The sequence below is a fragment of the Rhea americana genome, unplaced genomic scaffold (genome assembly GCF_003343005.1).
Source record: "Rhea americana isolate MKP2758 unplaced genomic scaffold, rheAme1 scaffold_21, whole genome shotgun sequence".
NCBI lineage: Eukaryota > Metazoa > Chordata > Aves > Rheiformes > Rheidae > Rhea > Rhea americana.
The window spans coordinates 550,072-564,910 of record NW_028186258.1 but is presented as its reverse complement, the minus strand read 5'-3'; the positions used below and the strand labels follow the sequence as shown (position 1 = coordinate 564,910).

The 14,839-nt window shown below is 38.9% G+C and overlaps 1 protein-coding gene across 6 annotated transcripts in view; it reads right to left on the bottom strand.

The window, feature by feature from the left end:
* The window catches only part of TNRC6C (trinucleotide repeat containing adaptor 6C), a 110,234-nt gene that overhangs the window by 51,102 nt on the left and 44,293 nt on the right, over positions 1-14,839 (bottom strand). For all 6 annotated transcript variants that reach the window (XM_085304420.1, XM_085304423.1, XM_085304422.1 and 3 more), the window contains exon 4: positions 11,251-11,577. In XM_085304420.1, the coding sequence (XP_085160546.1) occupies positions 11,251-11,577 (327 nt within the window). The remainder of the gene's footprint in view (positions 1-11,250; positions 11,578-14,839) is intronic.

The window sequence follows — 14,839 nt, the reverse complement described above, 5'->3', positions numbered from 1 at the left end:
CGCCTCGAGGGGGGCCGAGCCGCGGGCGCGCGCGGGGCAGCGGGGGAGAGCTGCCCCCGGGGAGGCGCCGCCGCGGCTCGGGGCCGCTGTCCGCCCGCGCCCCGAGGGGACAAGCTCTGGGAGACTGGGTACGAGCGGCGCCAACGGAAGGGGGAAGGAGCAAGCTTCGCGTTTTCAGGAGGCAGCTGACATGGAGAACTTGCATCCCCGCACTTACAAAACCTCCAGGGATAACTTACACCCACCGCTCCAGGATTTCTAACACGCTCCCTTACAATTACGCCGCATTTCCTTTTTTCCTCCTCCTCTCTGTCCCAAATACATACTAATTACATAGGAAATGGAGCATGTTTTAAATTTGCTCTCTGGGTTCCGGGCAGGCGTTCACCGGAGCGCGTTTGTCCTCCTCCGCGGGATCGCACCTCGCGGAGGCGGCTCTCGGGCTCTGCCTGCGCTCCCGGCCCCGCGGCCGCCCCGGGCTCGGCAGCGGCTCCGCCGAAGCGCGCTCGGGAACGGTGCGTTTCTCTCCACAGACATTTATTTTCTGCTGCTTTGCAATAACCTCTCAATACTGGATGGCTACAATCTCATTTTCAAAACAACAGAAGAACGAAAAAAAAAAATACCAAACCTTTTGCTTGTTTTTGTTCCATTCAGAAAATTACTTCAAAGGTAGCTCTAATTTAATTTTGACATTCAATTCTGCGAAAATTTTAAAGTCAGAATACTGTTATGAATTATTATATTCCATTAATATCAGTTACACACAACCGAAATTTTCATTAGTTAAAATTCTATGTCACAACTCTAAGAGAGCCTATGACAATCCCACGTTTCTTGCAGCTTTGTTGCAAACATGGTAAGCTTTTCCTGAAATCTATTTCAATATACAGAGGCAGGTGCTCATGAACGGTACCTAAGCAAGGGCCTACGTTTACCAGACCAGGATATGCAAGAAGAAAATGCAGAACAGACACCAAAGTCCGGGGGCATAATAAAAACAGCGTCCGCTCCAGCAGCTGCTGCAATGCCTAGCAGACCCTTTCGTGCACTCCATCTTCTAACAACCTCTACAGAGCACGTGTCTGATGAAATTTGAAAATGCCATTTTCAAAAGCTACAGAAGAAAGCAAAGATCTCTTCTTCCAGGAGCTGATGGGTCTCCAACCAGCCTACCTCCATACACACAATGAGAGCCTTAAAACGGGGCAGACCATTCACCTGATCTAAGCCACCAGTCCTCACACATGCTAAGGGATGTTTGTCCAACCTGCYAGGAAAGCCCTCCCATGACAAGAGATTTCACAGGCTCCCAGAGCATTCCCTCTTACTTCTTAGATGCTTCCAGTATGGGGAAGATTTTCCTAAAGTCTAGTTTTAATCTTGCCTGCTGAAATTTAAGCCCAGTATTTTTTTTTTTTTTTGATACATCACAGGCATACAGAACACAGCATTTTCTTCTTTGTAGCAGCCTTTTACGCATTTCTGCATTTATTACTCCACACAGTCATCTCTAGACTTAGCAGCCCCAATTTCTTCACTCCTTGCAAGTCTTGTTTTCAAGATCCCTACTCATTCCTGTTACATTCCCCTGCTCTTTTTCTAGTTAATTCATTTCCTTCTGAAAGCACAGTACCCAGAACAGGACTCAATATTCTGTTTTGAGGCCTTATCAGAAATGAACAGCATAAATGCTTCATGGGAAATAGTGTTTTTATAAGCCTCAGTATGCCTGTCTTCTTTTCAACAGTATGACACTGTTGATCAGGTTTACCCTGTGACCAAGTCCAGATCCATTTCTGCAGCACGATACTCAGGTAATCACATTTGTCTACTCAATCATTTCTGCCAAAGTAAAGGACTTTTACCTTGTCTTTTTTTTTTATTTGAACAATTATCCAATTTTATCACCAATATTCCACATCGCAATTCTGTCTTTCAGTTGCCTTGCAATCTTTTCTAGCTTAGTATCATTCAAAAACTTAATGAAGGATGCTGTTTACAGTCAAACGGCTGATGCTAATATCGAAGTGGACAAATCTGCAATCTCACTTGAAATTTTCTCATTTTGCCAGCGAACAACTAACACCTACTCTCTATCTGCAGTCTTCTGAACAGCTATGACCCACATTACCACCGTTTCCTCCTGAAGTCTCCCCTTACTTGCAACACTTATTTCCACAGTTTACTCATAAGAATGTCTTCTGAGGCAGGGTCAAAAGCTATGTAAAGTCGACTTCATGACATTATTTCCCCTCCTATTTCGCAAAGGTTGTYGCACTGTGCAAACAGGGAACTGCTCTCAGTTGACATGATTTGCTCACAACAAAGCCGTATCGTCTCTCTATTCATCTCTTTGCAAAATTCTACATTCATAGAAATAGCTGTTCTGCTTATTTGTCCTCCTATCAGTCTAGAAGGTTAAACTGACTCATCAATCCCCAGTTTCTCCTTTCTCCTCTTTTAAAACTAGGTGTTATATTTTCTCTTTTCTACTCCTGACGCTATGAAAGAATGTAAATCGGCCATACTGCTGCAACCCATCCTTAGTACTATGAATTTCATCAGATCCAGTTAATTTCAAAACATTTTATTTCCTTAAGTATTTTAGCTCACTCTAGTCTTAATTTTACATAATTCATTGGTTCACAGACCAAGGGAAAATGCATTTAAGGCCCTGCTGATGCCATCTAGCAATGGATCTCCCTGTTGATCAGGCCAGTTCCCTAGGCCTTCCTCATTACTATTAATGGAGTGGAGAAAAAGTTGTTTTTCTGTTCTTTATTTTTTCTTAATAGCTGGAACTTCTTTAAGACTTGTTTCTTACAGTATCATACCTATCAATTTCTTGAGTTGTATGAAATTCTTCCCTTTCTCCTCCTGCCTAGGACGACACTTTCATTCCTGGTCACGTTGATCTTAGCTGTCAATCTTTCTCTTCTCCACTAGCAGAAACAGGTCCTGCTACTTGGTCTCTTCAYGTCCTTTGTCAGGAAACTGCCATTTGCACACTCCAAAAACTTGCTGGATTCCTCGTCTCCTGATCTTTTTTCCCAGTAGACACCTGGGCCATTTTTTTTTAATCTGGCTACCACTAAATCACAGCCGTCTACAGTAGAACCACAGACACTTCTGATTCCAAAGCAAATGCCACTGCCATTAAGTCTGTTGCTTTTGCACAGTCATCCTCTTTGAAAATGAAGATAGCAAGAATAGGAWGGAGACTCAGTTATTTATCCTTTCACAATTTCTTTTTCCACCTACTGGTGAAAAATTCTAATCGTTGTCAAATAGATTCAGAGCAGCAGATTTATTTTTCACGCTCTGCTGCCTGATGTCAGATAACACACACAATACAGAGAAATTCATTCCAAAGATTAGTTTGCTGATGAGTTTTTTTTAAAACTATCATTTTTCATTCATAATGCCCATATTTTTGCAACACAGAGGTTGCCACTCCTCTATCTATATTCAAAACATTGTGTGAAATTTTTGAGAATTTACAGAGGAGAAAAACACCGTTAGYAGTCAAGACTTACTCCCCAAAGACTTCTCTCATTACAATGTATTTCAGAAAATGTTGATCGCTTTGGAGTACATTCTGGACAGTATCAACTGGCTAGCTCTTATCTTCATGTTAACTGTTGTATTTTCTTCCTTGCAATCAAGCCTTCTAATATCCTTTTGTCTAAACACRTATCTGTCCCTAGTGACTTTGATAACACCGCCTGTTTTCCAGGGATATGGATTTTGAACAATTACTACCAAACTCTAAAAAGCCCCATGAGAAAAATGGGGGGGGGAGAAAAAAAGAAAAAAAAAAAACAGAACAAATATACCTAATCACCATTCCTCTAACCTCTGGTGGTACCTGAACATCCTCGTACAATGGTAACTCAATGAGACTACCGGCAAAAAGGTTAATGAAACAAAAACTTCTTCTTTTTTTTTAACTAATGTCATAACATCAAATTTGATCCTGCTAACAGGAGAACTTTTGCTTAGCAGCACTGCAGAAAACTTGTGTATAGCGATAAGATGTAGATTGAACTGCTCTGCTGTGCAAATGTGGCCCACATCTTGTCAAGCAATGTAAAAAGAGAAAACTRTTGGGACTTTTATTGCAGCTAAGCACCATATATTTGTTGTATCTGGTTATCTGACTTCTGCAGAAGTAGTAGAAATAACCAGTTCTGGTATTTAACCCACTAACATGTGAATTCCTTCATTCAGGATCTACAGCCATTATATAATAACGCACGTCTTCAAGGCATTATGTAATACACTTAGAAAAACAAAATGGGRAAAAATGTACCAGTCTCTGTATCTAGATCCTGTCCTATATAACTGGCATTTGGTCATTTGGTTAACCAATAGATAAATTTTTATTTGATTTCTGTAGGAGATCAGTTTTAGAAACGCTTCATTATGTATAATATAGCTAGTATTAGAAGAGAGTATCATCTTATAAACAGCACAATATTTACATGTTTCTGAGTATATTATTGCTTCTTTACCAAGACACAATCATAAAAAATGACATTGATAGTAATGATTAAAAAAAATTTTTTTTTAAGAAAACACTGTTCATGTAAAAATCATAGGTGGATCTCAACAATCTATTAAATTTGTGTTACCATCAGAGAAACTGCAGAAAAATTTTCCTCCTATATTTTATTCATGTTACTCATTAGCTTGCCTAAAACTAAACCTAAGCTATAACCAAGCATAACCAGATAAGTATTTTAGGCTACACAGATGTTTTTAAGAATCCTCACGTTACTTAAATACAAACATACTTAATTTAGTGTTTATATAGCAAATAGAAAGGACATTTTTAAATATTCGTTTTCCTCCATAAAATAACAGAGCAAGATATATAAAAGAATACCTGTGTCTTACTACAACCTTACTTCCACCACCTTTCTGAAAATTGCTTATTTATATTCTCCAGTTTCATATTTAATTTACATCAGGATCAAGCTATATGGTTGCTATTCCAAGTTCATGGTCAATAAAGTATTCTTCCCCCCCATCCAATTAAACTATTTACTGTAGAAGTAACCAATAGAAGGCAGTATTTCATTATTAGCAGAGAGAAAACTTATTTTAAAATTTAATACCTACAGAACACAGCTATATTATCTTATTACTCTTAAAAACTCTTTCTTCACCTAAACATTAATTCATGCAAAGCCGATTTCCAAAGAAGAATATAAATGCATTCAACTTGGTGCATACAAGAGGGTAGCCTTGCAGCACAGCTATGTAACTACTACTGAAAGCCCAGGTTTATAAAATATTTTAAAATCCAGAATGCTTCTCTATTGTATTACTGCTTCTTCTGAATACTGCTTTACATCTCTCGTTTCAGTTTTTTCACCTTTCTAAAAGAATTCAAGATATTAGAAGTGATTTGGAATAAAGATTTAGATTTAGAAGTGATTCTCRTATTGGAAATAAACAAAATAGTACTGCCATATGCATAAAACGGACATAAAAAACCTGACTACAGTGCAGTGGGAAAATGTTATATATAGAAAGCATGTAAACAACATGAACAAGTAAACTATCTTTGTAATCTCTAATTTATACTTAAATAGTGCTTAACATTTTAATAATTACAGATAAAAGAGAATGTTTATGAAGGACCCAAAAGAAAAGTGAGTTGCAAGTTTTGCAGGGTTTTTCTTTTTAAGTCTGCAACTTTTTGACTAGGACAAAAATATTCTGACAATGGAATTACAGAATATGAACATAAACAGATAAAGTTCAGCTAAAAAGTTCGACAGCGGCAGCTTCCATGYGCTTTATTTGTTAAAAATCAACCTGTTGGCCAATTTTCCAGAAAACCAGGTTAAATCTTATCTCAAGCTCTTGAAACGAGACTCTATCCACATGCCTCAAAGCACGTCTGCATCTGCACRCCTTCCCTACAGCCATCACTAGGCACAATAACCTAAACCGCGAGCAATTGTTCAAACACGCGTTTCGCTTAAAGGTCACTACCAGTTTGTTAGACCCAATGAAATATCTGTTTGTCAAAGATTTTTTTCTGCATTTTCCAACTATATTAACTGGTTTTAGAAGAGATATTCTCTCTCCTGGAAACCTTTCCCCCAGTTTGTCTTCACAAGTGTATAAAACCATTGTATTAGAAGGAACTCGGAAGTAGAACGCAGTCGAAGGGTGGGAAGTTGAAGTATAGCAGGAGGAAACATTACAGGACAGTTTTTAACAGTAAAGCTTTTTATCTTGCTTCCCGGAAGATGCTCCAAAACAAAGTTAATTCTAATGAACTCATAGTAAGAGCGAACATGCTACGCAATGGCACTCTGCAACTTTTAGCTGCCCACAGCACTTGCTTCGAAATGCACATAACATGCCACAACCCTGAATACACAAACCGCAGCCAAATTTTGAAACACAAAATAAAACTTCCAGCTTGATAGAAAAAGAGAAAAAAGTTCAGCACACAATCTAGCATCAGCCCACAGTGGGAAAACAACATGTCTCTTTAACTGCTGTAAAATTCTCACTTCCCAAAAAACAACAGATACWGCAGATTATAACTCTTCAGCTTCCACAATGATTGCATGTTCTACATTACTTGGACTACTGTATGAATTAGTTGCCTTCATCTCTTCTTAGACTTTAGAAACATACATTACTGATGAGTTCCACAAAATATTSTACTTGCTCTACCAAAAAAGTGCAAGTTAGCTGTTTGCCGCATACATCGGCGTTTCTTGAGAAAATGGAGAATGAAAAGGAATACAGAAAGGCTTTGTGCGTCAAGAAGAGGCTACGCAGCTCAAGACTGAAGTGCYGGACACATGACAATTCAACAGAAAATGCTCTAAGGTATTACAGAAATTAATTTCGTAATAGCTACCAATAAATAAAAGATTGCTTCAAAGGATAAGATTTCTAAAAGATTTCTATTTTATGCAATTTGAAAAATTTTATTGTCTACTCCTGTTACTCTAGTTCATGTTTTATAGATTACCTTAARTCAGAAACAACAATAAAAAGAAAAGCACTACTCTAATCCACTTCACAGATATTTAAAAATGATAAAGCCTGAGAAAGAATACATTAGGAGTCATTAATTCTTACTTTCCTTACATTGACAGACCATCCTTTTAATTCATGACACTGCATTTAGAGTTCTGGTAAGTGTTTTGGATAGGCCAAGGCAGTAGATAACAAAGACAGATGATAAGAGAATAAAGAGATACAGTAGTGAGATTTTTACAGAGAAGAGGCTGGCGATGCCTCTCTAACAGCCTTCCTTGGTTGGATGGTTATACACAGGTCCTGGGTGCAAGGTGGTTGTAAGACCTGAAGTTATGACACTTAAAAACCAAACTGATTAAGTAACTTCTGGATGTTAGATGCTCATTTGCAATGATCTTGGCTGTTTAATTCACACTGAGTTATCTATCGAATCAAAGTTACTGCTGCTCATCATGCTTGCACAGGATTCACATATGGAAACTTCCTTGGACAGAATTCAGGATGGGTCCAACAAACTCTGGTTAAGCAATCAGGTTATCAGAGAGTGAGAAAGCCCCCCAAAACGATGTATTATTCACTGTGTCTAAACCCCAAAGAGTTCTAATGGGAGTAACATTCACGGAGTGATTCCTCCGCTACGCTGCAGGTGCTGCTCAGGCAGACACAATACCTGTTTGTACGTGCATCTGGTCCCCATACTCAATCTTCTGGACAACTAATAAAAACGCCTTTCTTAACGTTGAGGTTTGCTAGGTCACAGACAACATTCATGGGTGGTTGCTTGCTTAATACTGCACTACATACACAACAATACATGATTTTACGTGAATGTACATGAATAGACCAGAATTACAATACATTTCAGAGACATATGCAGCCACATTGCTTCTTAAAATGGAGGGTTCAGAACATGTTTAAAATCGTACGGTATCTAGTGAGCCTCCAATTTACTCTCGAGTCACCTTTCAAGGTTCACATATGGATCAAATTGTTCAATTATATTGTTCCTTCTCTTCAGTCCACTTTCCTGGAGAACTTTTACCTCCAAGAGCTTTTTAGCAAAGAAAACATGCAGAGCCAGAGACGCATATTGAAAGGAATACAGCCCTTAATGGCAACAAAATGAGGAAGCAGAAAAGCTTCCTTCTGGCAAAGTGTCGCTCACTCAGAATACTCATTTGAAAAAAAAAATCCTTATTTTCATGGTTACAAAAACATGAACTAGTTTGAACTAAATGTCATTAAAAAATCATAGGTTAAGCGCTGGGGGGTTTCAGGATTTTGAATCTAGACATCCCGGAAGAGACAGCATACTGCTCCGAGGAAAGAGAGTGAGGTGCGGGGTGAGAACGCTATGTGCCTGCAAGTCACATCTGCTCCTATCACTACAGAGGTGTCTAAAAAAAGAAGAGGNAAAAAAAAAAAAAAAAGGCAGCTCTTAGGTGCCCTTGGAAGACAGACACTCTCTGAGATTAACAGTTAGTTAAATCATAACAGCTGAAAAGGTTTCGGCCTTCCCTGGATACTCTTCTTACTTCCTTGATCTATATGCTCACCGAGGTGAAGAGGAAGCCAGAATGAGAGATCAATTTTGAAGAGTGAGATTGACAACATATGTTTTTCACGGCTGCAGAGGTCTCTCAGGAGCGAGATACGCCATACTCCTCTCCGAGCTGCACAAAGCAGCTAGATATCTGCACAGCTGCTGGGGTTATAAACTGAGCTCGATACGTTTTTCTCCTTTCACTGTTCTTAGCTAGCAAAGGAGCTGCTGCTCCACCTGCTGGAAAGAGAAACAAATGAGCTCTACCATTCAGCAAATTCTTTCTCTGAGGAAGATACAGCTATGGAAGTCTCAAAACACAGTCTCTTGCTGTTAGCAAATGAAGAAGAGCCAAGCATTTAGCTTGTCCAAGAATCTCTTCCATACTCCAAGAACCGCTATACAGATCTTCAGGTGCCCCTTTACAGCTTTCATTTTGACCTTGCACAAGCAAGAACCTGATAATTTTGACTTTGTGCAGTRTTTGCAACCTGATAAAAACAAACCAGTGCTTTCCATAAATACTTTTATAACAAATTAGATGTGAGTTAACTTGTTTGGCACAGAATGGACCATAATATGAAGCCAAAAAGCTGCTACGCTCCTCTCATTTTTACTAGTTTCTACCATATTCTAAGTTTTTCCAACAGTCGCAGAAAAGTAGTAAAAGAATAAGAAAGCAAACTAATTTAGCAGTGAAAAACATCTGATGATAGCTGCCAAACTGAAAGACCATAGAAACAAATGCTTCTTTGACGTAGCAAGTTAAAAAAGGAAGCAGGAAAAGAGAAGTCTAAAACCTCAAGGTATTTATGCATCTGAGAATAAGATAAAGTCAGACAGCCAGTATCACATTCTTCCAAGTTAAGTTCTTTTATGGATTATGCTGTGACTTATGCTGAACTTTGCTTTATGATTTACAGTATATTTCTTCAAGATCAGACAAAGATGTTTAGGATATGCCTGCACTGCTGCTTAGAGTAACAGCCAGCCTGAGCCACCTGAGTTGGACATCCTGTCTCAAACATATAATTAGATACAATATTTCTGAAAACACACTAAAAATAAAAATCTAAATATCAATATCTCATATAGGATATTAGTCTGATAGTTAACAAATATATCTCTGTATCAAAAAGAACCTGTAAATGCCAGTTGCCTTCCCTGCTGAGCTGTGATTTGTAAAGAAGGGGATGTGAACGCTGCTCTAATTGAAAGGAACAGACTGCTTCCCATGCCACCAAAGCTGAGTGCTTGAAAACACAGCATAAGAAACACTTCCTGTCCTCARATAAAATTCCTAACAAATAAATATACAATTGTTTTATTTTGCCTTTTTGGATTTGTATTTTCAGGGAGTACTTCAATTGCATTTCCAAATGTGCCCTGATATCYGTAAAAGCTGTCATTTCTGAAAGACAGCTGATTTTCTTATGTAACTAACACTTTTAAGGACAATGCCAAATAATTCACTACCTGCAATAAATTCACCAATTCTGCAGTGACTCTCTTCTGTGCTTATTCTGGGGTTTTTCCTGTTGAAATTTAGCGTCACAAGCAGCAACTATAGCAAAATTAGCAAAAGATTCACTTATGTCCAAAGGGAAAAAACTGCAGACAGTTCAGATCAAAGTTTTGTGATGTGTGACAGTGCTAATAAGTGATAATGAGCAACYCTGGAAATCATGCAGACATTAATAACATTCAAAATATCAAAAAMCACCCCTGGCTTACTTCTGATAACTTTTTCTATGTCACACAAATGCAGTCCTGTATCACCTGAGAACGCTCCTTTCTTTGCCTAACATGGTACATACATACATATATATACACATATAAATATACACGCACATGCATATTTATTTTTTTATATATATATATTTATATATATATATATATATATATCTCCAGCCAGTGATGAACAAGGTGATATATACCAGTTACTGACTAGATTTATCTCCACTCTGAAAATATAAATTACAAGATCTCTAGCACAGAAGGGCAAACGAGAAAAGAGCTGCTTCTTGTTTGCTCTTTAGCTGCCTCTCTCCTGTAGCTGCTGAGACACCTATTGCTTTATATGCTATTCCCAAAAGCTGATAGATGAGTTCCTGCTTCCATCAGCAATGGACAGAATGAAGTGGCAGAAAGACCTAATATACTGAACTACTTTTCCCAAAATATTATTTTCCTAATCTGAGAACAACTGTGAGTGTATGYACAAAAGTGTCACAGCACAACATAAATCAAAAATGTGAACTTTGCTTACATACTGTTTTATGCAAACTGCTCTTTAAAGAACATTAACATTGCAAAGACAGGCAAACATTTGGAAATACCCAAATCAGTGTCATTTCTGAAAGAACGACGAGTGAAGGAATATTTGTATTACTTGAAGATAATAATCATTATTGCTACCGAGAAATATGAGAAAAGTCTGGTAGTAGACCCCATGGACCTAAGTATCTAAATGAACAGGAAGACCTTTAACCGGAGCGTAGGAATGATCCATTATATTAATTTTTACACTATAAAACAAACAGGGCAGCAGCCAACGTTCCACTTCAAATCCCGCCCGATGACGGCGACCCTCAACGTCCCCGTAAGATTTCGCAGGGGCAGCGCTGCGGGCGAGAGGGCGCGYGCGGCGAAGCGCCCCGAGAACGCCGGCGGGCTGCGGTTCTTACCTGGTTGGGTCTTACCGGGATGATGCTGTCCGGCGGCTCCCGGCTGCGGAGGAGGGCTCGCCCCTGCTTGCCCGGCCCCTTGGGCTGGGCTGGTGCCAGCGAGCGTCCCCGTGGGCAGCGGCTGGCCCCGCTTTAAGAGCTGCTTCTGTTCTTGCTGGCGGAAGCGCGGAGGCACCTCTCGAGGCAGGTAGCGGGAGGCAGCCGGCTGCTGCCCGCTCGCGGGTGCCCGCTTGCCATTGCTGCTGTTGGTGATAGTGCTGGTGGAAGTACTGGTACCGCTACCGGCAGGTTGGGGCTGGCTTAAACTGGTCTTAATAGGTTCTGGCACTGCGGAAGGCAAAACCAAGAAAAAAAGAAAAAAAAAGTTTTTGTGTTAGAAATAAGTTAAAAGGTTTTTTTCCCATACCGAGTGTATAAAACTCGGACTTCAAACTCATAAAACTGCAGCTTCTCCATACAAGCATACACATGTCTGTGTGTTTGTATCGGATGCGATTTAGGAAAGCACGGCCTTAAGAAGAACGGTAAAACACCAATCTCCTATTAACTCTCAAAATAGACTGCATGGAAACACTCGTTGGATGTTTTCAGTCCCAGCGTTCCCAAGACTTCTCAGGTTGCAGCCAAAGCAAGGTGTCTAACAACCTTTATCCTAAAGCAATAGGCAAAAAAACCCACAAATAAAGGGGAAAGAATTTCTGCTATTTTCAAATCATGTGTAGAGAAATTAATTACTAAATAGCAAACAGTGGCACAGAGAACATTTTTAAAACCTTAAGAGTTTAGAGCAAGGCACTGAGAAAGTAAGAACTTCAGAAAAATGATTTAAATTGAAAAGGAGCATGTATTAGGAAAAAAAATTAGATAATGAAAAGTTATAAGGAAAGATTTCAAATATAGATTAGCTTTCTTTAGTCCTGCTTTACCCCATCTGTAGCTTTAGATATCTATGCAAATACTTTGTACATATATTGATGCCCAAGTACATTCCATATATTGGGTTTAAAAAAMCAAATTATCCTTGCAGGTAATTTATTCAACACGCAATTTTAAAGGACGATATAGATATGTTTTAAGAAGTTGCAATTAAAATTGTGATCACAATTAGTTCCTTTGACTGGAAAGAGTGAATGATCTTACAACTCTTACCAGGACACGTCTATTATTAAAGGATTTTTTAAAATCCAGTGTCTTACAAAAATGTCAAGTTCTTTTTAATCATAAGAATCATTATAGTATTTTTGAAAAGTTACATAATACTGTTTCTCTGCAAAACACTTCTCCTTTCTAAACAGGTACTGAGATGTAGTAACCAAAAAAAGCAAACCACATTTYGGTCTTGTGTTAAAACTACATATTTGCAAGAACACGAAGGAATGGGCATGAGGACAAAAAAACAGGCTACATACTTATTTTTCCATGCATCAGAAATGACTAAAGGAAAACTTTCTCTTCTGCAATAAGCAGCACTCAATTTAAGCTGCGAAATGGATTCAAATGTGTACCACACGAACTTTGTTTTAACCATTGTCAACACTATTTTTTATTATTRAGAAAGATTTGCTCTTTGAAAGAGAGGTTTTAAATCCCCAGTATATGCAGAGCATGTATTTTCCAGGTACCAAACCAACTAGTTTACAGTATCACAGAAAGAACTTCAATAAATCTTACTTTTTCTCCTATTTAACAAATATATTGAATGGTCTATAGGATAGACTAGAGTTTACACTGCACAGGAATAAATTATACAGTTATTTGTACATCAGCATTTTAACACAAGACCAATTTGTGTTTCTTAWATCTTCCAAGTCTAAAACTCTTTAAACACATTAAATACTGTCCCTAATTGCTCCTTTCCATAGTTTTAGCCTCCTCTTTACTACCAGGATGAAATACTACGTCCAATAAACATCAGCTAAGTTCATAYGGCATTAAGTTTTAAAATAAGATAAATTCTGGTTATTCTTTACSTGGACAAAATGCATGAAACCATAAAACCCTAACTCAATTTTCAGGTTTCCAATGACCTCTCAGAAAACAAGTTCCTGCTCCACTAGCTCGTGCAGCCACCACTCGAGGCTTCTGTCCTCTTGTGGTCTTCACCTAAACTTTTATATCAAGCATTTCARGATCACTAAATCTTCACAGACGCACTCCAGATACGTGGTATGCCACAAATTAATCTTGTCTGAAACATCCAGGCCAAAGTCACCCGGTGCGTAGCAGACTTCGCCGGCGCAGCCTGGCACAGAGACGTTGGCCATGAAACGCACCCAGTTCCTCAAGTCATCCTGCTGGAGGCACCCACCCTGTCCCAGGAGGGGCTTCCTGGAGGAACATCACGAGCGGTCAGCCTTGACCAAATCGTGTCTCAGATGGCTGTGGGCACTACCTGGAGACAGYACTCATGGCCTCTCCGCAGGCTTTGGCACGCTCGAAAACTAATCCACTCCCGCAACGGAAATGGCAAAGGGGGCCACGTAGTCCTGAGGATGGTTTCAAAGCAAACRGGTTCTTTGAGTTCGACGGCAAGCATCAGCTTCTCCAATACTTGGAGCAATAAATTTAACTCTTATCTTGGAAGCCTGAACAATTTTACCTATGTTTATTTCCATAATAAAAACTAACTTGGAATATAAAACTCTAAAACGTACCAGTAACATCCTGAGAGCAGAGAATAAAACGTCCTTTGCCTTTGCAAAATACAGTACCAGCCTTGGAAACATCAGCAGCTTATTCTAATTCTCACAATTAAAATATAGATTAAAAACTTTATGAAATGCAGAATACAACGTGTGACTGAAAATTATTTCATTTCCACAATATAAATAATTCTATCATCACACAATCCAAAATATGATTTGGTTTTAATGGAGTTTTTTTCACAGTGCTGTTGATTTTACCCTTTCACTTGGCCTTTAAAAATTATAGCTTACACTATAAATTAAACTGATCCTCTCATTAAATAGCAATCTCTCAGGAAACGAATCTCTGTCAAGTTCTTTCTGGACACACCGCGATCGGGAAATGCATAGCTGCTCYTGGTGGCAATATAGGATGTGCAGGCAAATACACTATGCAGAAAACAAAGACTTCGGCTATACCCACCTGTCATTCCCATTTTGAGACGTCTGAATCACTTTATACTTGGGAGAGCTCAGGATTCACACCTAAATGGCTATTTTCTAAACTTAATTTGGCATCAAAAGCCAACTCCTACTACGTTTTGCMCCTTTTGTCAGATCAGTTGCTGTAGTATCATTTTGTTTTATCTTTTTGAATCAAGTAAATTTAAATGTTCCCATTTCATTTGGGCGATCCAAAGCAGAAATAGGAAAATGAAGGGAACTTGACCCTTTTTAAAAAGACAGAGTTGTAAACATTTACCTACTCTGAAATTTCAATTATTAAGTACTTCTGAAAAAAATTCAAACTCTCTGTGGTCTGCCTGTGGCCACAAGATCCAGAAAGAGCTCTGGGAAGAGCACGAAGGAAGGGGAAGGAAAGGAGACAGGTAGGAAGAGGCAGCTGGTGAAACCACGGCACAGACTTGATCATCTTCCCTTGATGAGGAGGAAAAGAAAAAAAA